General features: G+C 42.3%; 2 protein-coding genes across 5 annotated transcripts in view; one reads left to right on the top strand and one right to left on the bottom strand.

Annotated features, from left to right (window-relative positions):
- The window catches only part of prdm6 (PR domain containing 6), an 81772-nt gene extending 64441 nt beyond the window's left edge, over positions 1 to 17331 (bottom strand). For 2 of the 4 annotated variants that reach the window (XM_041042371.1, XM_041042374.1), the window contains exons 1-2: positions 17232 to 17331; positions 4778 to 5514 (exon numbers count right to left, since the gene is read on the bottom strand). In XM_041042371.1, the coding sequence (XP_040898305.1) occupies positions 4778 to 5514; positions 17232 to 17284 (790 nt within the window). In that variant the 5' untranslated portion in view covers positions 17285 to 17331. Of the gene's footprint in view, positions 1 to 4777; positions 5515 to 7358; positions 7481 to 17231 lie in introns of those variants that run through there. The other 2 variants (XM_041042372.1, XM_041042373.1) reach the window with 2 other exon arrangements.
- Positions 15061 to 19910, top strand: LOC121184592 (peptidyl-prolyl cis-trans isomerase C). Its single transcript, XM_041042375.1, has 6 exons — positions 15061 to 15219; positions 16071 to 16184; positions 16444 to 16537; positions 16979 to 17046; positions 17235 to 17351; positions 18398 to 19910. The coding sequence occupies exons 1-6, from the start codon at positions 15115 to 15117 to the stop codon at positions 18524 to 18526; spliced, it is 627 nt and encodes a 208-aa protein (XP_040898309.1). The 5' UTR covers positions 15061 to 15114; the 3' UTR covers positions 18527 to 19910.
- Positions 19911 to 27651: the final 7741 nt, after the last annotated feature.

Below are 27651 nucleotides of genomic sequence, written 5' to 3'. Positions count from 1 at the left end.
ATTTAAGAGACATTTAAATGTACTGAATATAAAAAAAACAGATTTTTATGTTTGTCTTTTCCCTTTTTCTGCTCAGACACTGGAAACAGACACTGATCAGAAATGATGCATTTTTTCAGTCGAGCGCAAACATGAGAGAAATGAAACAGACTTTAACTCTGCAGGAAACACGAGCTGAATTTGACTTTTAGAAGATTTAATTTACATTATTATAAACTGATCATGTGTTAATAGTGTGAATCCCTTATTAAACAACAGCTACTAAACATTTTGATTTAAATTTGTATGAATCTGACTGTTGTTTTTTTTTGTGATTGTTGAGCTGAATCGAGGGAAACTGAACTCGGCTGTAGATCCTGAACATGTTTTACCTCTCGTCCGGTTCATGGAGGCGAAATGCCTCCATACCTACGACCACGTCCAGCTGCACCTGAGCTGCTCTGGGATAACCACGACCTGGATGTCTGACAATCTTCACAGACGTTATTTGTGTCCATTATTTATCGGTACTTTGAGTTTGTAACGGTTGAGTCATTTTTACATACTGAAGATGGAAAACATCAGTGACTGACAGCTCTTTCAATAAAGAGACAAACATTAGACAATAACTTGATTCTGAATCTGTTCACGGTTGTAACCAGGATTTTACAAATACCAAAGACACAGGGTCTAAAATCCTCCGGCAGAGCAAAGATACTCAGTGTCTGACCACAAACCAAACCCTGTACAATTTCTTAAGTATTTAAGAGACACAAAGAGCTGTTTACTAATCACGAGTCTGAGAAAATAACTAATTATATTTATCTAATTCATCTCAGCCTGGGCTTTGAAACTACAAACTGGGTGTGTGGAGTCTGCTGAGGAGATCTTGTTCAGTTGCGTTATGGGAAATGTAGAAATCGGAAATGTATAAGTGATGTTGGAGTTTGACGCGTTCAAAGGACAGAGTCAGGACGTCTCTGCTGCACAGACCTGGACCTTTCTGTTTTTAATCTGTCACAAGCCTCCAGATTTCATGGAAGAGCAAAACTAAATCGCTTCAGTTTCTTAAAAAAACAAAACAAAAACAAACATTTCACTCATTCATTTAACTCTCTGGTTAAATCACATATTATATTATTTATATCATTACATTAGGTCCAAATCTTGCTGTAGCCTACAATGTGTAGAATTCTGGTGAAGAACACTAAGATTTATTTTAAACTATTTTTCATTTGTTCAGTGTTTCAGATTTTTAGTGTGAAAATATCAGAATCAGCCTTAAACATCTTACACATTTTATTTTTTAGCATCAACATATTGCTGCTTGGGTCTTTAATGAAAGAGTCAAGAAATATGCCGGTGAACTTCACAGTTAGTCACACGAATAATAAGGATAAGGATAATTTACAAATTATTGTACATTTCTATTTTAAAATGGTGACAGGTAAAAACACGTGACTTTTTAAATTCTTTTTTGTTTCTCTTATCTCGGCTATTATTATTATTATTATTGTTATTATTATTATCATTGTTATTATTATTGGTGTAATTAATAATCGAGGTCAGACGGTGACACATGAGGGACTGTGTGTGTGTGTGTGTGTGACTGCTTTATCTACACCCCCTCCCCACCCACTCACACACCCCAGAGACCTCAATACGGCCGTGTTGGGATGATAAATAGCGGGCCGGTGGCCGGCGGATCGATCCCTCCCTCTCTCTCACCCTCCTCCCCCCTCACTCTCTCTCTCCCCCTCCCTCTCTCTCCTCCACAAACACAAAACTATATACGGCAATTAATTCCTGCTTGTCCCTCCATCCCTCATCGGCCCTGCCGGCGCGTATCGACGCAGATTACTGCTGATGGTCCGTTTTATCACCGCGGAATATACAGCGAGGAGCGCTGAGACACACACACAGACACACACACACACACACAGACACACACACACACACACACACACACACACACTGGTGTTTAGGATCGCTGCCAAAGCGCCTGAAAGCAGAAACAGCGCTGATGAGTCTGAAGTTGCGCCGCAGATGTCACAGCACGGACCGTTTACGGCAACATCACGGGAGCGTTAACGCCTCGGTGTCTCCACCGTGGACGCACAAACACACACCGGACACATGACGCGCCACAGACAACCTGTCAGTTCACACAGGTGAAGATCAGTTAGAGCTTCATCAATGCTGAACAAACCTGAGCGACACAAACTACAACTTTAACTGAGCCACGGTCACCGCGAAGGTCCAACACCACGGAAACACACACACACACACACACACACACACACACTCATCAGAGGAAACGATTTATCAGCACGACCATATTCTAATATTTCTATAATACAGGTTATTAAAGTCTGAAAAGATTATTGAGACAAATAAATAAATAAAACCGGTTGTCCGAGGTGCAACACAATCAAGTGACCTGGTTATATCATAGGAAAAAACCCAGAGCAGACACACCGGGCAACTATTTAACGACAGAAATATTAAAGTCATGATTACACATTAAAAATAAAAATAAAAATAAATAAAAAATCCCTGAATACAGAAAAGAAACATTATGGTGATAGTCTGTTAGAAACTAAACTAAACTAAACTAAACTAAACTAAATAAAATAAAATAAAATAAAATAAAATAAAATAAAATAAAATAAAATAATCAAACATTCAGGCCCCGGGTAAAAACGATCATTATATGTTATTATATATTATGTTATTATATAATATTATTATTCAGATTACACGGCAGATCTCTCAGGTGTTATAGGATTTAAGATACAGCTGTTCTCTGGAAAATAAAAGCAAAGGACCACAGCAGCAGAAATGAAATGTTCTGAGATATTACGGCGGCAAAAATAAAAGCAGCGGGTGAATCCGCGCCGGGGGAGTCACAGGGACAACGGCACCAAATTTCCACCTTAATTTAAAACGTCCAGACGAGCACGAGACTTCACTTTGGTCTCCACGTGCGCAGCGGGAAACGGAGAAGCTGACTGAGTGTGTGTGTGTGTTACACCGGACAAACGGGGTTCACGGTCTCACGGGACGCTCCGACTTTACAGATGAAACGCACCTCTGCGACTAAGGAGTTTTTAAGCAAAACGGCGGTGTGTGTGTGTGTGTGTGTGTGTGTTTTACGCACGACGGCGCTCTGTCAATATCTGTCCACACACACACAGACACAGACACACACACACACACACACACAGCAGATTTCAAAGGAGTTTGATCAGTTCACGCGGAATAAAAATGAAGTTTTGTGATTAATCGGCTGATGAAAGTTATTTAACTTATCAAGTCGATTTTAAAATAAGAAAAAGAAAAACTCTGCTCCTCTCGTGATGCCTCTGATTTTTTTCCCTCCTGGGCGAAAAGAAAAAAAACTCTCCTGAAATAAAACTAATATGCAATTAATCGATCGCGTTGATTGGAGGTTAAGTGAGATTAATCATCAGCGCGCGCGCACATCACAAAAACCCAAACCGAACATCACAGTAAAAACGAGCGGGTGAAGAAAACAGACGCAGAAAAACAACAACACCTATTTCCATAAAAATCTGAATGAAGTCTGGTTAATATTAACTCGGAGCTGCAGGCCTGCTGCTGCTGTCTGAGGGTTTGAACCCCGGCCAGGCTGCTGACCTCTGACCTCTGACCCTCCTCTTCCTCCTCCCCTCCAGCTCCTACTGTCCAGCACAGCAGCTGTCAAACCAACTGTAACATCTCACACACTCTTTAAGGCGTTTTTCTCAAACTACAGTGATAAAGCAAAATATTACATTCGTTTAATAAAGAGTTTCATGTCTTTAGAAATTAAAGCAACAGGTTTACTACATTTTATTGACTAAATAAATGTATTATAGATTGAAGTGTATCAGATTTTAACCTGATGGAAATTAGGGAATAGATGGAAGTTTGTCTTAAAGTGGGAATAATTTACTCAAATGAATATTTGAGTAGATTATTCAATTTTAATTAACAATGAATTTCCCACTGACTTTCTCTTATTTATTAATTTCATCACTGATTTTAAATAAATGTTTAACTGCAGTTAAGGCCTGACACTAATTATGTGGAGCTTTATATTATGGAAGTATTTTAAAAAGCACTGATAACACGTGAAACAAGTGAACAAAATATATATATATATAAGAGGGAGGCTTAAGTGAGCCTGTGAAAATGTTAAAACACTCAGAAAATAATTAGAAATTTTCTCATGATATTTACAAAATTCAGTAATGTATAAGAGACTGACTGCAGCTGAATAAAGTCACTGTTCAGCACCGAACACACACAAGGCCTGAGCAGAGACTGAAGAATAACTACAGAAATATGCACCAGCAATGATTAAATTACTCTAAAGTTATTATTGATTATTAGAAAGTTTAAACAACAACATAATTGGAAATTTATCGAAAACTATTATAACAATATTCTATGAAAATGATATGAAAAATAGCATAAAACAGTGAAAACGGCAGAAACTGCAAAAATCCTCGCTGAGCATCACACACACACACACACACACACACACACACACACACACACACACACACACACACACAGACACACACACACACACACACACACACACACACACACACTCTGTGCTCCAGCATGAAAACCACAGACTTGTTAAACTGCATGTATGTTAAACACAACCTCAGAACACACCTCACCGTTTTCTAATTACAGGTATGAAATCACAACCTCAGAGTGTGTGTGTGTGTGTGTGTGTGTGTGTGTGTGTGTGTGTGTGTGTGTGTGTGTGTGTACGTACGGTTGTTGAGCTCTCCTGTGTGGTTGCTCAGCGGGATGATCTCCATCCTCTGCTGTCCGTACAGGTAGTAGTCCAGCTCCTCCGACGTCAGTTTGAACCTTGTCGTTGCTCCTTTCCCACCCTCCTCGCCGCCTCCACTGCTGCTGCTCTTTACGCTGGACGACACCACCCCCACCCCCCCACAGCTCTGCTCTTTGGCCTGATGGAGGAGCCCCGCTGCTGGGTTGTGACCCTGCTGGTTCTCCGGGGGGACAACAACCACCAGATCTCCTCCTCCACCTCCTCCTGGTCCTCCTCCTCCTCCAGGACCTGCAGGCCCGGCACACACCGGAGCCAACGCCTGGCCAAAGAGTGCGATCTGCTGGGGCACGGGCAGCTGTGAGAGCCCTGCGGAGGCGGAAATGGGGATGGAGGAAGACGGGGTGAGAGCTGCTGCTGCCGCCGCCGCCGCCGCTGCTGCTGCTGAAGAATGAGCTGCTGAGGAGGATGTAGAAGAAGAGGACGATGAGGAGGAGGTGCAGTGTGTAGATGCCAGGAGGTGGCTGTGCAGGCGGGATGGCCGCAGGCTGTCCACAGGGATGGTGAGGCGGTCAGGTGGAGGCGGCGGCGGGGCCAGAGGACCCTTCAGCTGAGCCTGAGGGAAGAGCTGCTGCCAGTGCTGCAGGTAGGACGGATCCACCTTCAGGAAGGCCGAGCCGCTCGGGTCGCCCGGCTTCAGCATGGCTGCCCACCAGCTGCTGGGAGGAAACATCAGAGAGGAGGAGGTGTCAATCATCGGCATCAAATCACACACAGAAACATTCAAGCGGTCGGGGCAGGATGTGGGCATGTAGGGGACACACACAGGGTCAGAGAGTTAAACCCAAACACAACACGCACAACACCTGTGTCAGAGACAGCTCCTCATGGCACGCTGAAAATTTCCATCCAAGCTGAGTCACATTTAGGACATGTCCTTTTAGTTTCCATGAGAGACATTGACCACATTTCAGAAAAAAACACCCTGATGTCACAATAATCACCAGATTTCTGAATTAAAATCACTTTTCAGACATTTAACTGAGACCAGGTCTCAAAACCAAACACATTTCAAAGTGTGTTTGAATTAAATTTACTCGAATGGTACAATAATTGATTATAATCACAAATCAAAGACAGAAATCAGCCTTATCGCTCACATTAAACTTTCATTTCTGGTGTTTAGCTGAGCCAAACTGCACCTGAGCTCACGCTGATTCACTGATTCATAACCTGTGTTTCATCTTCATCGCTTCTTTTTCCATCAATCAATTTTTCAAATTTTTCCATTTTACACTTTAAGTCGATTATAAAAAATGTAAAATCACAATTATTTAATAGACATTTACATGTTTTTCAAACATTTAGTTTTAGATGTAAAGTGCAGACTAAAAAAGGACAGTGTTCCAAACTGAGTCTACACCAAAGCCTTTTCATCAAAGAAGCACATCTAATAACGAGATATTCTTTAAAATTACATTTTAAATTGATCCTAAAATACTTTTTTTTTCATCTCTATTGAATTTATAATTTAAGTGTTTAGCTGAGTCTGATTCCAAATGGCTTCCCTCCTTTAAACTGTCATTTATGGTAATAATTAGATCTAAGGGACTCAGACGTTCATCTGTTAGCAGCAAATTTCAGTTTCAGGTGTTTCAGATGATCCTGAGCAGTTTATTCGCTCCACTGTTTCAGCCTGCAGCCGTTCTCTGCTGTTTTAAGAGAAAATACAGATTCCACTGTGCCGAGGAGAAAGTTGATCATCAGCTCTTGTGCTTCTATTAAAAAACGGTTAGTGTGGAGATCAGCTTCACAGATGTTTTATGTTTGTGGGTTAGTTCTGTTCTCATTAGCAGAAATGTCCTCACTCCACTGCTAAAACAGAATAAAAGCAGTAAAATATAACAAACATTGACTGAGAGAAGTCATCGAAGTCACCAACCAAATCAGAAATCTAAGATATTTTCAGGCAAAGAAAAAAAAATCATCTGCACTTTTTAGCCTCGTCGTCTGAGGAATCTATTTAATCTTTAAAGTATTTTTAATCCATTTTTTCTTCGCATACATACAAAGGTAAAGTCTCTGTCTGAGAGTAAAAGCGGATTTAAAAGTCCATCCCTGACTCATAAACTGTGTATAAACTCTTCAGCCAATAAAACCCTCAGTGTAAACTGACTTCAGCCTGGCTGACCCTCCGCTGCAGCCCCGCTCTGCTGCGCTCTCTCGGACTCCGATGGTTGTTTGCAGCGCGGGTTTTACGCACGCCACGCGCAAAAAGCTCCAAATAAAAGCAATAAAAGCGCGCGCACACTCACGCACACTTCTGATTACTTGTCAATGTAAACCAGGCAGAGAGTAAAAGCTTCATCAGAACAAATAAACAGATGGTCCGGATAAGTCCCAAGTCACATCAGCGGTCCGGCGTGTTGTCCGTGGCCGAACAGAGGCAGCGGTGGGCGGGTAGAGACGCCCCGGAGTTTCCCGGGATGTTTTTTTTTTTTTTTTTTAATTTTTTGTTTTTCTTTTTTAATGTTAAAGTTGTTGAAGCTCGGAAGAGGCTTACTGCTGTCAATGTGTGAGCGGCTCCTGGGCGCTGATTTCCGGGCAGCGGTGGAAGGTTTGTCCCTCCTCCGGGCTGCGGTGAACCATCGAGGGGAGCCGGGACAGTTCGCTGCGTCCTGCGAGTCTCTGGAGCCAAAACTACCGGAGCGGCTGCTGAACAAGCCCCTCTCTCTCCCTCTGCCTCTCTGCCTCTCCCCCTGCCCGTCTACCTCACTCACCGTTTCCATTCACTTGCCCTCTCCCCTCCCCCCTCTCTCTCTCCCTTATCTCCTATAGTCTCTCACCCCCTCTATTTATTTCTCTCTCCATTCTCACACTTTTCTTTTATATTCAAACTCTGTCCATTCTCTCACTCTCTCTTCCCTTGGTTTTTCTGTTTCTCTTTTTCTCTCCCCCATCCCTCGCTTATTTACTGTCTCTTTTTCTCCAGATTCCACTTAGTTCAATTCAATTCAAATGATCTTTATTGACACTAAGTACAAATGTTTATATGCTCAGAGAGACATGGGCTACGTGTAAATCTCTGTGTGTCTCCGCCACAGCAGAAACTCGAGGATGGCCGGCCTGGAAAGTTCAGCTGACTTCTTCTTAAGTGTTTGATCTTCGTTTGAATTTTATCCTTCCTATTGATCTCTGCATATCCCAAAGACTAGAAGCACTGCCCCTCCACACCGTCGTGACTGACCCACATGGAAACAGGAGCTAACTGTACCCTGTATCTGTCAGGAAGTCGTGATGTGAACAAACAAATTCATGTGAGAGAAACTGCCGGTGAAACTTTTTCACATCAAATGTCAGGTTTGCACTTTTCTGCTGAGAGAAGACGCTGCCAACAAGAACGTGTCCTGATCAGCCGCCGCTCTGCTCACAGTTTGGTCAAGTTTAGGTCACAAGAGCTGTTTGGCTAAGGTTAGAGAACAGAGGTAATAACAGTTAAAGGAAACCAACACTGGCTGTTGGTAAAGACAGGATGTGAACAGTGATCTCCAGCATCCAGCTGAAATTTTAATCATCCAAAAAAAAAAAAAAATCCCCAGATCAGACTATTTCACAGTATTTCATCTCTTGAGATGGACTCTGTCAGAACAGGTGATGACAGACTCATACATACTTGCTGTAACCGGGTTCAGAGACATCAGAGCTCACAACCTTTCCCAAACCTTAAGCAAAGTGTCTTTGTCACCTAAACCACAGACGGGACTCTGGATGTGAACCCGGTCTCTGGTATCATAGTCCTAAACTGTGGAAGTCTGTCTTCCACCACACCCACCCACCGCCTCCCAGCGACGCCGGTGTCATGGCGTAGTCCTTCGTCAATTCAAAAAGAAACATTGCCTCTGAACGTAATCCAGGCATCGACTACATTTGTCACTGGAACTTAACTGAGAAAATGATTTAGTAATATATAAACGTAATTCCCAGGGGACAGAGAAGGCCCCACTTAATGCTCTTTTTGTTCCCATGTGTTCCATGTTGGTTGGGTTGGACAGTTCCAAGGCTAGGCTAGGTTGGTAACTTACTGTAGCTAGCATGCTAACTGCTAACACACTCATAAGCCACGGATATGCTAACACCAGTCAGTCAATCAGCCACAGCAGCAGTTCTCCGTGTACAGGGTCGTTTATTCGCTCTTCACATAATGTTTCCTGTACATCAGTTAATTAATTAGAGCCACTGTAAACAGGAAAAGAGCTCTCAAAGCTAGCTAGTTTTCTAACTGTCACTTAGCTAGTTTATTGGCTAACAGGACAATTGGTTCACAGAGATATTATCCCCCCGACTACGAGAGGTAGAGTAAGAACCATTCACTCGTCTTCTGAAGAACCTTCAGACTGTTTATCTACTTTACACAACAAAACACATCAAAAATAATAATAACAACAATAATAATTAGTATTATTATTACTATTATTTGTAATAATAATTTGTATCATTACTATATATTAATTCCTATTATTATTACTACTACTACATTAATTACTATTGTTCTTGTAGGTGGTCATCCCGCTGTAAACTGACCTCCAACTCTCACTTTCTCTTTAATTCAATGGGTGTAGTCTGTGTGTGTGAGCGTGTGTGTGTGTGTGTGTGTGTGTGTAGATAAGACAGATTGCAGCCGAGCTCATTGTGTTTCTGGGTCTGACTTGTTATCCACGACCCCGAGTTTTCCCACCCCTCTGCCACACAGACACAGACACAGACACAGACACACACACTCACACACACACACACACACACACACACACACACACACACGTAAAGCATACAATATGTGTGTGTACATCAGTCCATCAGTCATTGTAAGCTGCTGTGGATAAGAACATCAGCTAAATGCCTGAAAACATAAGTGTGTGTGTGTGAGTGTGTGTGTTGTTATGACTGGCGTCGCCCTGACAGGACCCATTTGTCATCCTCGGGACCTCTGGTGGATTGATAACGAACAAAAACACAAACATAAGCGTCTGAAAATGAACTCTTGTCGGCTTAAAGCGACTTTTTCAGCGCTGAGGAATGTGGAGCAACAACAGGCCATCTGATTGGCTGAAGCACAAATTCAGGGTCGATGGTAGCCAGTACCACAGAGTTGGTAGTTCGAATCCCTGGTAGGTAATCAAAGCTTTATTTTTTTCACAGAAAAGTCTCTGAGTTTGATGTAACTTCAGTGAAGTCTTTAAAAGGTGTTGGAAAACTTTGAACCCACTCTCATGACATTTTTCACTTATTTACAAAGTCATTGTCAAAAAATGTCCCTTTTATGATTCATACGACAAGTTTATGACTGTGGACGAAACAAGGATAGGTTTGACATTAAAGGAAGTTGAATGGGTTCCCGGCCCACTTATACATGTTCAACTCCTTTTTTAGTAACTGTCTGAGGAATTAGCTGTTAGTCATTCCTGGATAATACACCGACAGTCACTTCTCTGGAATCACCATAACTTGTAGATTTAAAGAGAAATGTTTCCGGGCGGCTGCCTTCATCTCTACTGGGACAAAATAATGAAGACACTCGCTGACAGAGGATAAGTGATAAATCTACCAACTCTCACAGTTTTTTGGTTACTGGGCACAAGCTGAACCCAAACACAGGTCTTACTGATCGACTTCACAGAAAAAGAAAAACATGGCAGCTGCATTTGTTGTGTTTCTGCAGGTTTTCACATTTTTCTCTACGGGAATAAACTTTAAAATGTCTCTAACTTACTTTGATTTGGAGCTGATGTGTTTTTCTGAATAAAGAAGCAGAAACATATGGAAGGTGAGACAGGAAACGACAGTAATGAGACCATGTTTAGCTTCACTTTTTTTGCAACCTTGACATAATAAGCTATAGAATGGCAGACAGGCCAACAGAAAAATGTGTTGCTAACATGGCTATAAAAGGATATTTTTACATACTGCTCTTGTATTCAGGACATTTTCTAAATCAGTATTAAACATGTCGGTTCTGCAAACCTCCTTCCAGATTCACCTGCATGTGATCTCACTTTATTTGATCTGGTTTCATTTTATTATCTGTATTTTTGTGAAATTTGTCCTGTGGCATTATAGTTAATGTATTTAGATGTGATAAGAAAGCAAAGGCCACGAAGCATGAAATTATTCTTCAGGTGGAGTTTTAATTGTGCTGCCCGATCACTGGAGTCTCATCAAAAGTCCTTTACATGAAGGTTTTGTTGTCTTAAGAGTCAAACATGAAATTTTCTCCTGAAATGAAACAAAACGATTTTCTAAGAAAGATCTCTCATCTTTATGCACTAAACAGCATCTAAACGTTCCACTTACATGTTCAGTATTTCAGCTCAAGATTTAAACTGTGGACAGAACACTAACAACATCAACGTCCTTTTCCTGAGACACTGAAACAGAAATATTAATTATTTGCTTGATAAATTCAGTTATTTGGTGAAATAAAATGAGATGCTGGTCAGCTGAACTGAAGTGAGGGTAAGCTTTGATTCTACTGGTCTGATTTGACTGCTAAAATCATATTAAAGGCATCTGTACGCAATTCAAATGACCAGGAGAAAAGCTCCAAATGTGGATTCGTATTAACACATAACTGAAAAACGAATGAACTCTGCATCATTTTTGTTGATGTCGCATCTTTGAAGCTGTAATCTGCGTTTTTATCATAACTGTGACTTTTTTTTTTAAAACAGATAAAACAAAATGATTTATGCATGAGTCCACTTGTTCTGAATGTACATAAACGATTAGTTTTCCACTTCATCACCTTCATTATTAGTCCAAAGCTCCAGTTATGTTCCATATTGTGGCTTAGGCTCCTCAGTGTGAGACAGAAAGAAAAGAAAAAAAGAGAAAAGCAGAGCAGGAGGAGAATTAGGTGTTTTCATCCATTGATTAATGGCTTTCTAAAGCAAAGCACATCGGAGGAGCCGGACGATCAATAAATTAACTGCCCAAATTCATCATTTTCTACAACAAAAGCTAATTATTAAGACGGCTGCAGGAAAAGAAAAAACACAATATTAACAAGAGTTCATTTAGCAAAGCTGTGTATTCCTGCATGTGAGAACACTGCAGAGCTGCTGTTTCCACTCGGAGCAGCTTCAACACCAACAAGAAGGAATTTAAACTGAGACCATCGTCCACCAAAAGGCTGAAAACGCACAGAACAAACCTCAGCTGAGCAGCACGGCTCAAATTTAAATCCTGGTTTAGTAAAAGATAAAAGACAAAAGGTAAATATCAGTGAAAACTACACACCACAGAGAAAAAACAGAGATAAGAAATGGTTTTAAACAGAACCATCACTGGTACACGCAGCTAAACCTGAATCAACTGGATCTTCTAACCATGTTCAACCGTTCAAGATGAGAACATGGAAACATTCTACCTGCTAAACATCAGCATGTTAGTGTGTTCACTGTATGTTCAGAATGTGTGTTCACTGTATGTTCAGACTGTGTGTTCACTGTGTTCAGACTGAACGACACAGCTGAATAAAAAGGCGCGATGAGTGGTGAACGGATGCGAAGTCATGTCTGCACGTGTTGAAGATGTTTCAAGATGAGTGAAAGATTTACGAGGCCTTAATGAGTCTGTTCAGCTCAGAACAATCGTAAACATGAATCAACACAACCGCACAGTCCAAAGGTCAAATTCACATGAATGACGAACAATCTGTAAATTAAAGTGCAGGCAAAATCATTCAAAACGAGGCCTGGATGTGGCTCTCAATGTCACTCCGTCACTACAAAGAGGGGTTTTAACAGAGGGACTCGCACCAGGTGACACCTTAACCCAACTCAGTTCAGCACACGCAGCTCACACCGAGGCCCCAGGAACAGCTCTGGGCCGTGAGGTGGTTTTGATTTCACTGGGTTTGTGATGCACATTGGCAGAAAAGTACAAAATTATTGCACAAAAGATGGCTGCTCCACAGCTCCCGCCGGCGTTTGGACTGAGCCCGGTCAAAGCTGTTTGTTTACATCAGTGATGTTTGTAAAAACAGAGAGATCACTTCAATTCAGAGCAGCTGATAAACACACAGAAATCCTGATTTACAGGCCAAACTCTCTCATTACAATCATGTGTTTCTATATACCTGTGATTTATACGGTCATAAACAAGTGACGGGGCCTTTAACTTGAAATTTAAGGAGGTTTAAAGGGTTCGTTTCAACACCTGGATAAATGAGCCCTTATTGGTTTAAATCCATGAGGGTTAGTTAGCGCACAACTGACGGTAATTCAATTAAAACGTTTGCATTTCCCCTGTTCATTTACAGGCTGCAGCACACACACACACACACACACACACACACACACACACACACACACACACACACACACACACACACACACACACACACACACACACACACACACACAGCTCTCCTGTAACCTTGGGATATATAAATATACAGGTTTAAATGGTGTCACTTTCATTTACATAGGAGCATGTTGTTAAGGTCCTGCTTTGACATTCAATTAAAACGTTTACATTTCTGCTTAATTAATTCAGCAGATGGCGGGAAGAAAAGACGAATGGACGGGCCGCTTTGACAGGAGACCGATAACCGTGTGTGTGTGTGTGTGTGTGTCCCGGCTGTGGTGTTAAGGTCACGGCAGGCTGACCATTATAATTCATCTCTATAGACGTGTATTCAGCAGGGACTTATATTCTCTTTTTCAGCTGTATTTCCTGCAGCTGAAGCCGAGCTGAGCCGAGGTGTTTTTAATGTACTAAAGTGTTTAAGAGCTGTAATACTCGGTTGTATGGACGTAATTATTCCTACGTTTACTGTTAAAAACTAACTGCTGCAGCTGATTATTGATCTCTGCATGCTGGAAAATGCATCTGTTTGTCAATCATGACAAAAATATTGAACTCCTCAGAGCTGTGGGATCATTTTTTCCTGTTTCGATTACAGGACAGAAGCTATGTTTTATTATTTTGCACTTTATATTACATACACATTATTCATACATATATAACCTTCTTATATTAAGATTTGAAAAAATATTCTATTCTCACCTATATTGGATTCCTTTGTTTGGAGAGGAGCAGGATTGTATGTTCTCTGAATTTGTGTGGAAATTTTCTTTCCACAGTTCAGAAATTACAGGTTTATTTTTAGGCTGATTCCAGTATCTTTGGATCCAGTGTTTTTTCCATCAGAACTCAGTAGAAAAAGCACTAAGACTTTCATGTTGGATACAAACAACTCTGTGAATTTCCTGGAGAAAATCTAAACTGACAGCGTCATCAGGAAAACAGAGATGATGAATTTCAAAGGAATTTCTTTGAAGGAAGCGTCTTACTTACATAAAACCTGTAGAAAATATAATAATTCAAATTCAATAAAAATATTTTATTTTTCAAATTTCTACATTTCTAAACTTTTCATTTCGCTGGTGTTGGTGGTCGTGCAGATGCTGATGTGTTGTCTCAGTCTGCTGTGCTCACGTGTTCATACTGCAGCACCAACAGCTGTTGATGTAACCGTGGGAACCTCGTTAACCTTTTGTTTTTACTGTACCTGGAAGAAAACCTCCAGGTGTGACTCTGCTCGTTCCTACAACAATCAAACACACAGGGATGTGACTTCCGTCTCATGACTCCCTCACATTTATGACAAATCCGCTTAGAGGACCTCAACCCATAAGTTGGACCACTGACTTCAGTTGTTTCCAGTGAGTCTTTCTTTCTTTTCCATGGAACAAAGGACGAGAGGGACAAACCCTTTCAGTTCAACATTTCATGTGTCTCTTATTGTCCTGTCCTCATCTCTCCTTTTCTGTCCTTTTATCCTTTCCCCATCACCTTCCTTTCCTTGTCACCTCATTTCCTCTCTTCTTCTTTCCCCTCATCTCATCCCCTCTCTCTCCTTGTTTCCTTTCCTCTCTTCTCCTCCACCCTCTCTCTCCTTGTTTCCTCTCCTCTCATCTCCCCACTCTCTCTTTCTTGTTTCCTTTCTTCACTTCTCCTCCACCCTCTCTCTCCTTGTTTCCTCTCCTCTCATCTCCCCACTCTCTCTTTCTTGTTTCCTTTCTTCACTTCTCCTCCACCCTCTCTCTCCTTGTTTCCTCTCCTCTCCTCAGTGGGCGGAGCTCTGATCCAGACTCAGCCCACAGGGAGGAGTGGCCATGTGATGTAGCCGGGTTGGGAGCGCTGTTTCCCGGCCAGCCTCCCAGCTGTGACACGCTGTGATTTCTTCTTTCTCTACACACCCCCCCACCCCCTCGCCGTGACTCCCAGCAGGGGCCTGCTGCTCTCTCCGGGAAAAGATGGAGCTCCGGAGGATCCTACCCGCTCTCCTCTTCCTCTCTGCCGCCTGTCTGCAGACGGGGTCCGGCGCGGCTTCATGGACAGGACCGAAAGTCACCGAGAAGGTGGGTGATGGTATTTGCCGCATTTATTTGCATGTTGCGTCTCTGTGCGCCATCGGCTTCTTCTCGTGGCGAGCGGCTGTGCGCGCCGCCGGAGCCCGGATCATAACGGGTATGCGGCACGAGTGTGCACGCATTTACGCACGCGCACGCTCAGACACAAACGCACATACAGAGAAACGGAGAGACGACGTGGCCGGTGTGCCCGTGTCCGGTAACGGTCCGCGGGAGCGCGCGCAGCCTGTCAAAGCTGCTTTTATCCGGATCATAAGGAGCGAAGACGCGCGACTTTATGTGAAATTACGGGAAACTTTAACGCGTCTTGTGTCACATCTGTAGTCACATCTGTGTCAGCAGTTTGCAGCGTGATCAGGCTTCACGTTCAGCTGGTTACAGACAACGATTTGTTATTGTTTACACGTTTTATACGCGTCTAATATCCATGTTTATGATGTGGAAACACGACTGTAATGAACAGGATTCACATGATTTTGCGTTTATCCTGATGACTGCGTTATTTCCCCCCGTCCTGTGCATCAGCTGATTACCAGTCCAGTTACCTGTTTAAAAATCAGGGGTCAAAGTTCATGCTTGACCTTGAAAACAACAACAATCTAACTCAAGGTCCACTTACTGAGCTTTTTCTAAGGCTTTCGCCTGCATCTTACACACACACACACACACACACACACACACACACACACACACACATGCTAACACACGGATGTGGTTCAGTTGTCATCAGGTGACGTCAACATAAAAACGCGACTGTGGAAATAGTTGTAAGTTACTGTACACGTGTGACTGATAGTGTTACTGTGTGTGTGTGTGTGTGTGTGTGTGTGTGCGTCCAGGTGTTTTTTGACATCACAGTGGCGGGTCATGAAGTGGGGCGGATCGTCATTGGGTTGTTTGGAGAGGTCGTCCCTCTTACTGTCAATAACTTTGTTGCCCTGGCAACCGGAGAGGTAAGGTGATGGTGTATATAAACATACACACACACACGTTGTATTCATTAACACATATAGTCTTTAGTGATTTAGGTATCTAATCATTAAAAAAATGAATATATTATATACAACGTGCAAACACACAAATCCAACACAACACACACACAAGGTTCGTCTCCACATTGTGCTGTGAAACCTGTTTCACGTGTTTCACGTGTTCTGTTTCACTTTTTTTTTTGTCTTATTTTGAGTGTTACGTGTTAACGTGTGTTTACAGAAAGGTTACGGATACAAAGGGACCAAATTCCACAGAGTGATCAAAGACTTCATGATCCAGGGAGGAGACTTCACCGCTGGGGACGGGACTGGAGGTAGGAACGTACACCTAAAGGAGCAGTTCACCCAAAATCTTATGATGTCAAAGTCACTCTGCGTGGGCCTGAAAGGTTCTCATCCACGGAGAACGGCAACTGCTGGATTCATTTCGCTTACTCACTATTCCAAGCATGACACATTTTCACGGTGGAAAAACGTAAATACAATCCAAACATTCACACTGTCGCTAAACCGTGAGTAAACAAACAAACCCAGTAAACTCACAACCCTCTCCAGCACATTAGCTGCTGTTCAAGGCCCAGTTGTGCCATAAAAATCAGTCCAGTAGTTTGTATGCAGGTTAACAGTCATGTTAACCACACACACACACGCACCCACACACACACACCCACACACACCCCCGCGCTAAGGAGACCGGTTATTGTTTTAGGTTTTCCTTCTGTCAGCGTCTGAAAATGATCAAACTCTTTCTCCAGGTCACAGCATCTATGGGACGACGTTTGCAGATGAAAACTTCAAACTGAAGCATTTAGGAGCAGGCTGGGTGAGTGCACACTCATCAGTGTTTCCACTGCTACGTCTGTCAGGACCCTAACCTGCACCTCCCACTCTTCAGTAAGGAATTATGAGCCAGAGTGTGTTTTCAGTTTTGATGAGAGGATCAGATCAGTCTTCTCAAAACTGTTAAGTGATGTATGAACTTGTGTGTGTGTGTGCTTGTGTTTGTACCAGGTGAGCATGGCAAACGCCGGTCCAGACACCAACGGGTCGCAGTTCTTCATCCTGGCTGCCAAAGCACCGTGGCTGGACGGGAAACACGTGGTTTTTGGAAAAGTCCTGGATGGGATGGTGGGTCTCTGTCTCCACAGAGCTGCTGCATGTGGCTGTTTGAAAAACAGAGGAATAGGTCTAAATGTGCTGTAATGTTTTTTTTTTTTTACTGAATAACAAGTAAGACATAGGATATTACTGGATAAATGCTGCTTTCTTAAGCAGAGTCTGGTTCCAGAAATGACTGAAGACAGATGAGCAAAGTTACTCAACTCATTCTGAACCAAACAAACTGAACTTACAGTTGATTCACACAGTTTAAACTCCTGAAGGGAAAAGGACACATCCAGGTGAGGCCCCCGTGCTCCTTGTTCGAGCTGGCTTGCTATATAGATTCAAGTGCTCCACCGGTTCAGGAAGTAGTCCAGACCAGGTAGAGGAAGGTAAGACGAGGAGGGAGGAGTTCCACAGACATCCTGTCCCCTTTAAACAGGATTTCTGTCTTTACTGGAGCTTTCAGCTGCTTCTTGTGGCACTTCATTCAGTGCACACAGCTTTAGCTGTTTAGTTGCTTTGTGATGAAGCTGCACACATTTAAATGGACCATGTGCTAAGAATTTTTTACGTTACACCGTGTGATACTGTTGTTGTTGAATGCTGGTAAAATAATCACTGTCATGACTTGGAATCTGTGAAGAAACAGGCTTTCAGAGCCTGTGCACTAATTCCTTAAAACAACACTAACCTGCTAAATTTTGAACCTGCTCAGCTTCCATCTCCAACCAAACCAAATGTGTGGCTGCAAACGAAGCTGTTCTAACACGATGAAATATTTTCTGCAGCCTGGTGTAAGAACTTATATTTATATTTTATTTTTTAAGCTCAGTTAATAGGATGAGAATCAAAACCAGGATTTGCCGCATCAGAGCTGCTGAAATCGAAATAACACACAGCTGCTTGTTAAAATCTATCTCAGGGTTAAAAGAGAATAAAACAAAGTTTCTGTTTGAATCTGAGCTGCCCAGTTTCTTACAGATGGTCTCCTACCTGAAAACCTGCTGATACACATCTTTTCCATTCGTGCTGACTGGTCCTTACCTGCTTCTGTCTGTCTCCTCTGCCAGTCTGTGGTTCACACCATCGAGCTTCAGGACACCAACGACAGGAACCTGCCGTACACCGAGTGTGTGATCGTCAACAGCGGCAGGATCCCCGTCAAAGAGCCCTTCGTGGTGGAGGTGGAGGGCTGGTAAATGCCACTGTTAAAAGGTTGTCTGTAGGACAAACACAGTACACATGTGATTACTATACACTGATGATCAATCAGAAATCATTTGTAGTTTTCACATTTTCATATTATTACTTTCATGACTGCAGGCAGGGCTGATCTGATCCGTTAGTTTCAGTACTGATACCTGAATAATATATTTCCCACACTTTAAGCAACATAAACATGTTTTCCTCTTTCCTATGCAACAAAATACAAACTTCTCCAACTGCTCGGTGTTTAATTTTGTCTTAACACAATAAAATACACGAATTATCACAAATTACAATAAATCAGGAAACATTTGATCAAAGTGTAAACAAGAGCTTTCAGCTGGAACCAAAAACATGCCGAGCTCCAACACACGTAACCCTAACCCAAGCTAACATGAAGATGAAGCCCTGCGTACTAGATGTTAACATGTTTACATGCTAACCGTCACATGTCTCTAAATGTTACATGTTTAACGTTAGCATGTTAACATCCAGTAGCTGTAACATGCTAACCACAGGCTGCTAACGTTAGTGTGTTAAGAGACACAGAATAAAGAAGAACATGATTTCTGATTGATCTCTGCTGTTCAGAGATAATTTAACATTTTTATTATGAATTCATTAACGGAGCATATCAGTGACAGAGTACCTGTCTAACAAACACCTGTGAAGGGAGGGAAGACTTTTAGCAACTTTCTGATGACGGGGGAAAAATGATCTGTGCTAAAATAAAGACTGTTGTTGTTTAGAACAGAGAACAGCTTCACAGGCAAAAAACTGAAAATGATCACAGATAGTAAAGGAATATTGTCTCCCGTGTGATCTTCTGTACACTCGGCTGAGAACCTTTCATCTCCAAAATGGCAGAATTTCAGTATCGTAGCAATATAAGCTTCAATTTTAAGTTGATAACATTTCAGGTTTTTTAAAGGTCTTTCATGATACGTTTCTTTTTCCTACAGTGATTTTTAGGGCAATTATTTTTTTAAAAAAGTTTTTGGTTCTGTGAAGCACTGATTTCATTCGAGGTCAGTTTTTGATGCAGCTGTTTTGTCAACAGATTTTTTTAAATTTTCATTTTCATGCTGTTTATTTGTAACAAAAGTAAAATGTTCCATAGAAAAGCATCTAATTTTTCACAAAGTAAAATCTGGAGGTAGGAGGTTCTCAGCAGGGGGAGTGGAGGCGGTTCTGTGTGTTCAGTATTTATCAGACTCACTGTGGTTTGTGCTAACAGTTCTACACGTTAGCACATTTGGATATTTAGTGGATGGTGCCAGTTAGCATCATCCCTAAAACCCTGCATCAAACTAAATAATGAACACACACTTAAATCTGCCTTTGTTTCAGAACAGGAAGGAGACTGAAGAGCATGATTTTTTTTTTTTTTTTTTTAAACAAAGGATTGATGCTGTGAAATCAAACATGACACATCATGGAAACTTGCACTTACACAGTAACTATGTAGCTCCTCGTTAATCTCTTATTGCCAAATCATTTCTCATTTGCCAAATTTCCTTGCACTTTCTATGCATCTAATCAATATTTAAATATCTTCACCTGCTAACAAACATATGCAAAAAAAAATCTTACAAACTCTGTAGCAGATGCCATTTATCTGGCACTTTATTATTTCCCATCGTTGAAAATGAAGATTTCCTTTTTCCTGTTTTGATTAAATGGCTTTATCTTTTCTTCCTGATGCATTATGCACCATATCATGTTTGTAAAAACTACAGCACAAACTGCACAGGAGGAAAATGGCTGGCAAAGGGTATGAATACTTTACTAATACTGTTTCTGTTCTCTGTGATGTTAAATGTTGTACTTTGTGTTGGAGGCATATTGTTTCTGACTGTCAGCAGGTCAGTGAATTCATCTTTTAATGTTGTGTTTTCCTCATTGTTCTTTTTAATGTTGTCCCTGTTATTTCAGTTTACAACCATCATGGTAGCATTATAATCTAATGAAGTTAGGACTGATATCATCACTGAAGTTAATGCAGCATGTTAAACTTCTTTGCCAAACATATCAAAAGTTCTGTTTACTTTTACTGATAACAGCAGCAGAAGAAGAAGAAGAGCATCGACAGGTGTATTTTTACAATAAACTGTGTGCTGTCTGTGACCTGCCTCAGTCTGGTCTGTCTGGTTTTCCATTGTGTGCCAGTGTAATGCAGCGTTCAGAGGTTAAGACAGCACATATCACGTTAACCTGTCCTGTTCACCTGTTCAGTTCACGTCACCAGTACAGGTAAACACTGCGCGTCACATCAAACGGAGGATGTAAATAACGGAAGCCACAGATGTTCATCACAGGATGTTACAGATAAACACATCTTTTATTCTCCATATGATCGGTAAAGCAGACGTTTAGTGCCAGTACAGGAAACAAGGTCACACATCCTGCTGAAGCTCACCCTGCTGAACCGACGACGAAACAAACATTCACCGGGAAAACGTGCGCTGCGCTGCTAACGGCAGTTAGCAGGTCAGACAGGTAAATATCTACCTGTCCGGTTCGATGCTGCTTTGGTTCTAACTCTTCAGAACTTACCCGTAGTTCGTTACATGGTCCCGGTCGCTGCCGTGAGGCCGCGCTCACGCAAACATTTCTCCTGTTTGAATAAAGCCGCTGCTTCCGGTGTGGGCGTGTCGTTTAATTTTAAACTCAGGTGACCCAGAAACACCGTGTCCAGGTGGAGGCGCAGGCTCGCATGCGCACTTACACGTATGCGATTGGCCAGAGCAGAGCCTCTGCCGGATGACATCACGTTACGCCGCAGCAAAAGTTTAACGAGGTTCAACAGACACGTCCCCTCCACCTGCTGTCAGTCAAACACAGACACGCCCCTCCACCTGCTGTCAGTCAAACACAGGCAGCCCCTGCATTAAAGCAGCGGCAGGAAACCAGGAAGTATTTTACTGTTACCGGAGTCACACAACGGACATTCATACAACAGATTTACACAGTAAATCACAGTCAGAGGCCGTTTGTTGCGTCCCAGTTGAACCAGTTGCGGGCCTGCAGCCGCTGTTTGAGAAGCGCTGGCGTTAAACGGTGTAATTATCGTTGGTAAAAGGTGAAGCTGCAGAGGAAGGCCAAGAGCTGACAGCTGATCTCTCAGCACTGACACAAAACTGCTGCTAATGAGAACTACAGCGGGTGATTTGTTTTCCCCTGTTCTACAACACACGCACACACACACACTCTCACACACAGATACAAACAGATGAACAGATACAAACCTTTACACACACACACACACCTTTACACACACACACAAGGGAGGAAAACATCTCTGAACACAAAGGTCAGAGCAGAGAAGAAATCTCTGGAGGAAGACAGGAAGTCGACAGAAAACAGTGAAATATATCACAGTCGCCCGCTCGACACGCTGGCTCCTCTGAAAAGTCAGATCCCCACAAATTAACAAAATAATCCCGATTTTCACAACAGCCACCAGCAGCTCATGTGACCAGGCTCTGGAAGAGTCTCTGGTCTGTTTTTTTTTTTTAATTTTTAAATCATCAGAGAGGCTGTCTCTTGGTCCATCTTCCTCTTTTCTCTTGTATTTTCCATCTTATCTTATTTTCCTTGAAACACTCCTGGATCCTGAAACGGAAGAAATGGAACGTGCTATCTGGTTATATTTTGCCCTGATTATGAATCTTTAAATTGGATCATTTTTAACATTTTAAACCTAAGATTTTTTAAAAATGATTCTTTGGGCATTTAATGTGCTGGAGAGAGAAACAGGAAACCAGAGAGAAACTGATCAGGACTCGGATCCACACAGACTTTTAATGTCAAAACACAAGGTTGACAAAGCCACAGATATAATTATTAAAGGCAAAACAACCCAGTTCCAAATGATGTAGAAGTACATTAACATTTTCACAACAATGGATAGAAACTGAAACAGTCTGTGTAAAAAGTTTGAATCATTACTGTTTTTTTCTCCTTTAAACGGCCAGAACAAAAATACTGTGGAAAAATAAAAATAAAAAATCATTGTATTTCATTATTCATTTCAAATGTTTGTCTCCTTCCGCCAGCTTTTGGTTTGCTTTTACTTAAAGTTGTTTTTGTGTTATATTTATATATTTATATTTTTATATATTCATGTATTTAATCACTGTGTTTCCAATGCCTGCTGCAAGGTGACTTTTCTTTTAAAGGTCCATAAAGTGAAGTGAGCTGCAGACTCCACCAGTTAAATCATGGACAAACCCAAATTACATCTTCATTAAAAAGCACAAAGAGAAAAACTGCAGACTGCACCGAGTCAGTATAAAAAATGTAAACAGCAGCACAAACTCTGAGAAATGTCATTTTCTGATCCTCTCCGCTCTGAAACATCTCAGCTGAGTCTAGATTTTCTGGCTGTTGTTGTTTCATTTTTCCAGAGGACCACCAGGTGAGATGGACAGACGGACGGACAAAGCAGCACCTTAAACACCCACCCCTCCTCAGCCCACAGCAGAGAAACCCCTCTCTGTTTGTCAGCCCATATAACAAGACTGTCTGAACCCGACGAACCAGCGGAGAGCAGGAGACGGAGGGCAGAGAGGGTTTAGGAGGACGAAGGAGAGAAATGGAAAGCGATAGAGAGACACAAAAAGAAAGAGACAGAGGGGAGAGAGAGAAAGTGGTGGTAGGTTTTTAAATGGTCCAGAGGGATGCGTGTCGAGGAGGAGGAGGAGGAGGGGGAGGAAAGAGGGGAGGAAAGAGGGGAGGCTCCCACAGCGACTGCTAGTTGTTATATTGGGGATCTGTTAGTGGATCAATGAAAAAAGAAAGAAGGAAAGAAAGAGAAAGAGGGAGGGAGAGAGGCGGCGTGGAAGGATGACAGGCCTCATTACCACCAAACCTCAGACAGTGATGCCTCTGTGAGTGTGTGTGTGTGTGTTCATATGAGTGTGTGTTTGCAGTGTGTGTGTGTTTGCAGTGTGTGTGTGTGCATGTTCCTACATGTATACTGTGTGTATTCCCAAGCCAGCAGAAACCTATTTACATGCATGGGTGTGTGTTTGCAAGATTGTCTATCTTTTCTCTTCCTGAGTGTGTGTGTGTGTGTGTGTGTGTGTGTGTCTGTGTGTGTGTGTGTGTGTGCGTGCACTCTCACTCCCTGCGGGCCTTTGTAAGAGAAGCAGAGGATGATGGGACAGAGTTGTTTAAAGGTCAGCAGCAAACACATCATCAAACAGCGAGAGCTGCCCTGAGAACTAACAGCTAACCTGCACACAACCAACACACAACCACAAACCGAACTAACCACAACGCAGCGACTACACAACCACTACACAACCACTACACAACTGCAAGCCTGCATGCAGACTGATATTAAAGGAGAGGGTCTACAGCCATGCTAACATGCTCACAGTCACAATGCTAACTGCTGCTATGCTGGTGTTTTGTAGATATAACGTTTACCATGCTCACCAATGGTGTGTTAGCATGCTAACATTAGCTAATTAGTAGTTAATACAAAGTACAACTGAGGCTGATGGGAACTTCTTTTGTTTCAATCAGTCATTTGATGATAAGACAACAACATGGAGTTCCTCTTATTCTATTATTCCGATGTTGTGTTAATGTGACAACAGGCCATCAACCAGAATACTGGACAAACTGATGCACAAAACGTCAGAGGATCACCAGAGTCGGTGGGATTCATCCTCTGGGGATCATGAATGTCTGAACCAAACATGGCCAGTGGGAAATGACCACAGGAGGTTTTCTGTAAGGTTGAAAATCAGTAAAACAACCTGCTGTAGTCTGACCACAGAGCTCTCAGCCCTTTGAAGCCAAAATGTTCTCTTTTCTAAAAAGTGTTGCTGTAACTTTACAGAGAACTTGAAGAAATTTGCCAGAGCAGATCTGAGGTAACTCCAGTCACAGTTCTCATGAGCCAAATGTTCGAGGTCTGACTGCTGATCAATAAAGTGAAATGCATTTTTAAATTTTCATTTCAAAACTGCATTAATAGTTTTTTGTTTGTTTTTACGAAGCTGACACCAGGTCCTTTCAAAGCAGCAGGTCCAAAATCAAAGTTTATCAAAGTGACTCCACTCACCTGAGCTATCTTAGCAATATTTCTTTCATTTTAAGCAGCGTCTGAAAGACCAAAATATCTTTGTACAAAGTTGGTAATGACAAAGAAGATGGTCAAAACGTTTTATCATGCTAATCTAACTTTGTCATTTATGACCATCCATTCACGACATGGACCGCACCAAAGGACACCAGGGTGTTTTGACCATCCAGTGGATTTTGCCGCAGAAAATTTACACCCATGAAAATTATGTGTGAAATATTTCTGTGTCATTCAAAACCCAACTCCTTTCACCTGCTGCACCTGCTGCACCTTTGCACTGGTGAAACTGGGCGACTTCCAGGGGCTGATAGTATAAACCTGGCTGTGAACATGAAACAGCTCCTAAAGATCCTACTCCTCCCGTCCAATTCCACCACCACGTTAAAAACACTCGCACCATGTGTCAAACCGCTTTCCTCGCCATTGTCACCACATTGGCTACATTGACTTGATGGTAATGGAGGGGAGAGTCACCCTCCTCTACAACAATTACCACCTTCTTCTTCTTCTTCTTCTTTTCCTTCACCTCGTCCTTCCTCCTCTTCTCTGGCTGCAATTAGAGTGAGGAATAATCGCACTGACAGGGCTGACAGGTTGGGGCAGGACAGCGGGAACATGAATAGTCACATGTGTCAAAGGCAGAGCGAGGAGGAGGAGGAGGAGGAGGGGCGGTCAGATATATCAGTGTGTCTTATTGTAGCTTTGATATTATGACAATGACACACAGTCAATTCAAATTCAGAATCACTGAGGCCACCAGCTCCGATAAATGCCCAGGAATTAGTCTGCTGACATTCTTCACACATATATTGACAGTTAGCACTGTAGAACAGTGCAGACCCAGACTAACAGACCACTGCTCTACTGAATTGTATATTGACATACTGTGCATGGACCAAGACCACCAGACATTATGCTGTACTTAGATCATGGTCACAGAAGCTACTCATGTATGACTGGCAAACAGGTGTACAAAAACTGTCGGAAACGTTTTTAAATTTTGAGTTTTTTAATTGATCGTAGAAAGATCGACAGGAAGAAGCAAAGAAGAAATAGAGCTTTGAATAAAGTGAATGCTGTCAGATTATTAAGAGCTTTATTGTCTCTTATCTACATGTAAAATAAAAGCAGTTTACAGAAGCGTGGAACAATCTGTGAGCCGGTTTTACGTTGGAGACTCTTCTCGAATTAGTCTGTGAAATTTCTTTCTTTCTCTTTGCAATGTGGGGAAAAGAGGTCAGTTATAAACAACCCTCATCGCACCATCGGTCAGTGTTCCCACAATTGGAGCTGTCAGTAATGGTCCCAGCTGGATGGATGAAATTAAAAACATACACTAGAATCCCCAGGATGTTATTAAGGATTTCTTATTTGTTCGCTGAACAGCAGAAAACCACTCAGTGCTGCCACCAGTGGCCAGAAGATGTATTACAGCAATACAGCTGAATACAGCAGTAGTATCTTCACATGAACATTTATGGATTCAAACTGAAGTTTTGTTTTAAATAAGAATAATGAACATATCAGGATTAAAGGCTAATTTCAGAGATGCTTAGTTACAGTTTTTTTTTCCTGCATCAAAGAAACGCCAACGTTTCCTGTTAGAGACTCGTGTCCCAGCTGTCTTTGTTAGTAAACACTGAATCTTCCATTTGAGTTAATTACAGTATTTGTGATTTTATAATTAATGCTTATTTCTCTGTGATGAATTCTGTGCATTCATTTCATTTCATTCATCCAGCAGTCTCAGTCCCATTTATATTCAATGCTAAACTAAAAGCTTATTTTCTACTCTTTCTTTCTTACATACATAAACACCCCTCTGTTTGCATTTTATCATTAACACCTAAGTGTCCAGTGATTTTTCTCCCATCGTTATGCGTTCCTGCATTAAAAGCCTCATCGTCCTCCTCCTCTTCTCACACCCACGCATATTAAAAGCCATTTTCCATCTTAACTTCATGCATTCCACCATTAAAAGCTAATTTTCTGACAGCCTTGCTCCCATCTATATGCATTGCTGTGCTGAAGCCTAATTTTTCTACTTTCTCTGCGCCTCCTCTCCTCTTGGGCTCCATCAGTTGGGAGGAGCCGGCCGGGGAAATCGTTAGCGCTCCTTCTCTTTAAATTGGGAAGGTGGACGGCAGGTGAACATCGCATTGATCGGCCTCTCAAGGCCTCTTTCTCCCCCCTTCATCCCTCTCTCTTGCATCCCTCACCACCAATTGTCTGGCCTTTACTCCCCCCTCCTCCCTCCTTCTCACATCACCGCCAATTGCTGGCCATTTTTCCCCTCCACTTCTCCCTTCTTCTTTTCTTTGGATGCTAGCGGAGGTCACAAATTTACAAGAGAGAGTGGAAGGGTGGTGGTGGGGGGGTGTTGCTGTCTGTCTATCTAACAACCACCATCATGGGGCAGAAAAGAGAGATATGTGGAGGGTTGGAGGGGGCTGGGGCAGCAGGGGGTTATGGGACAGAGATAGCGGGTGGCGTGGGAGGGGGGCTGAAGTAAACATAGTGATGATTTCCCCTGAGTTTTGTTCATCTGGGCCGATGAGGAGGGAGAGAGACAGAGAGAGAAAAAGGGGGAGAGGAAGAGAGAGAGCAGCTGCTGTCCTGTCACCGCCGGCAACCGTAACCGCGGTGACACCTCCTCCTCCTCACACCGAGAGAGAGAAAAGAGAGAGGGATGCTGCGAGAAAATCGAAATGCTGACACACACACACACACACTCACACCAAACACCCTCAGTGGACCTCTCAGACACCTCTCATCGTCCAATTAGAGTCCTAACTGAGAGGAGAGGACAGGAGAGAGCTTCCTGTGTCACACATTATTTTTTTTAAGCACTTATTTGCTTTTGTTTTTCCTGATTTTTTTTACTTTTATTGTATTGAGATAATGGTTGTGCCTGTGAAAAATGATCCTCCATTCATCAACTTACTTGCTTATGAGTTTCAAAATGGTCCTTTAAAAAAACAGGACTGAGAGTCATTCAGCCACGTGAGCAGCTCTTTG

The sequence above is a fragment of the Toxotes jaculatrix genome, chromosome 7 (assembly GCF_017976425.1).
Source record: "Toxotes jaculatrix isolate fToxJac2 chromosome 7, fToxJac2.pri, whole genome shotgun sequence".
Lineage (NCBI taxonomy): Eukaryota > Metazoa > Chordata > Actinopteri > Toxotidae > Toxotes > Toxotes jaculatrix.
This window is presented reverse-complemented; position numbering and strand designations above follow the sequence as displayed.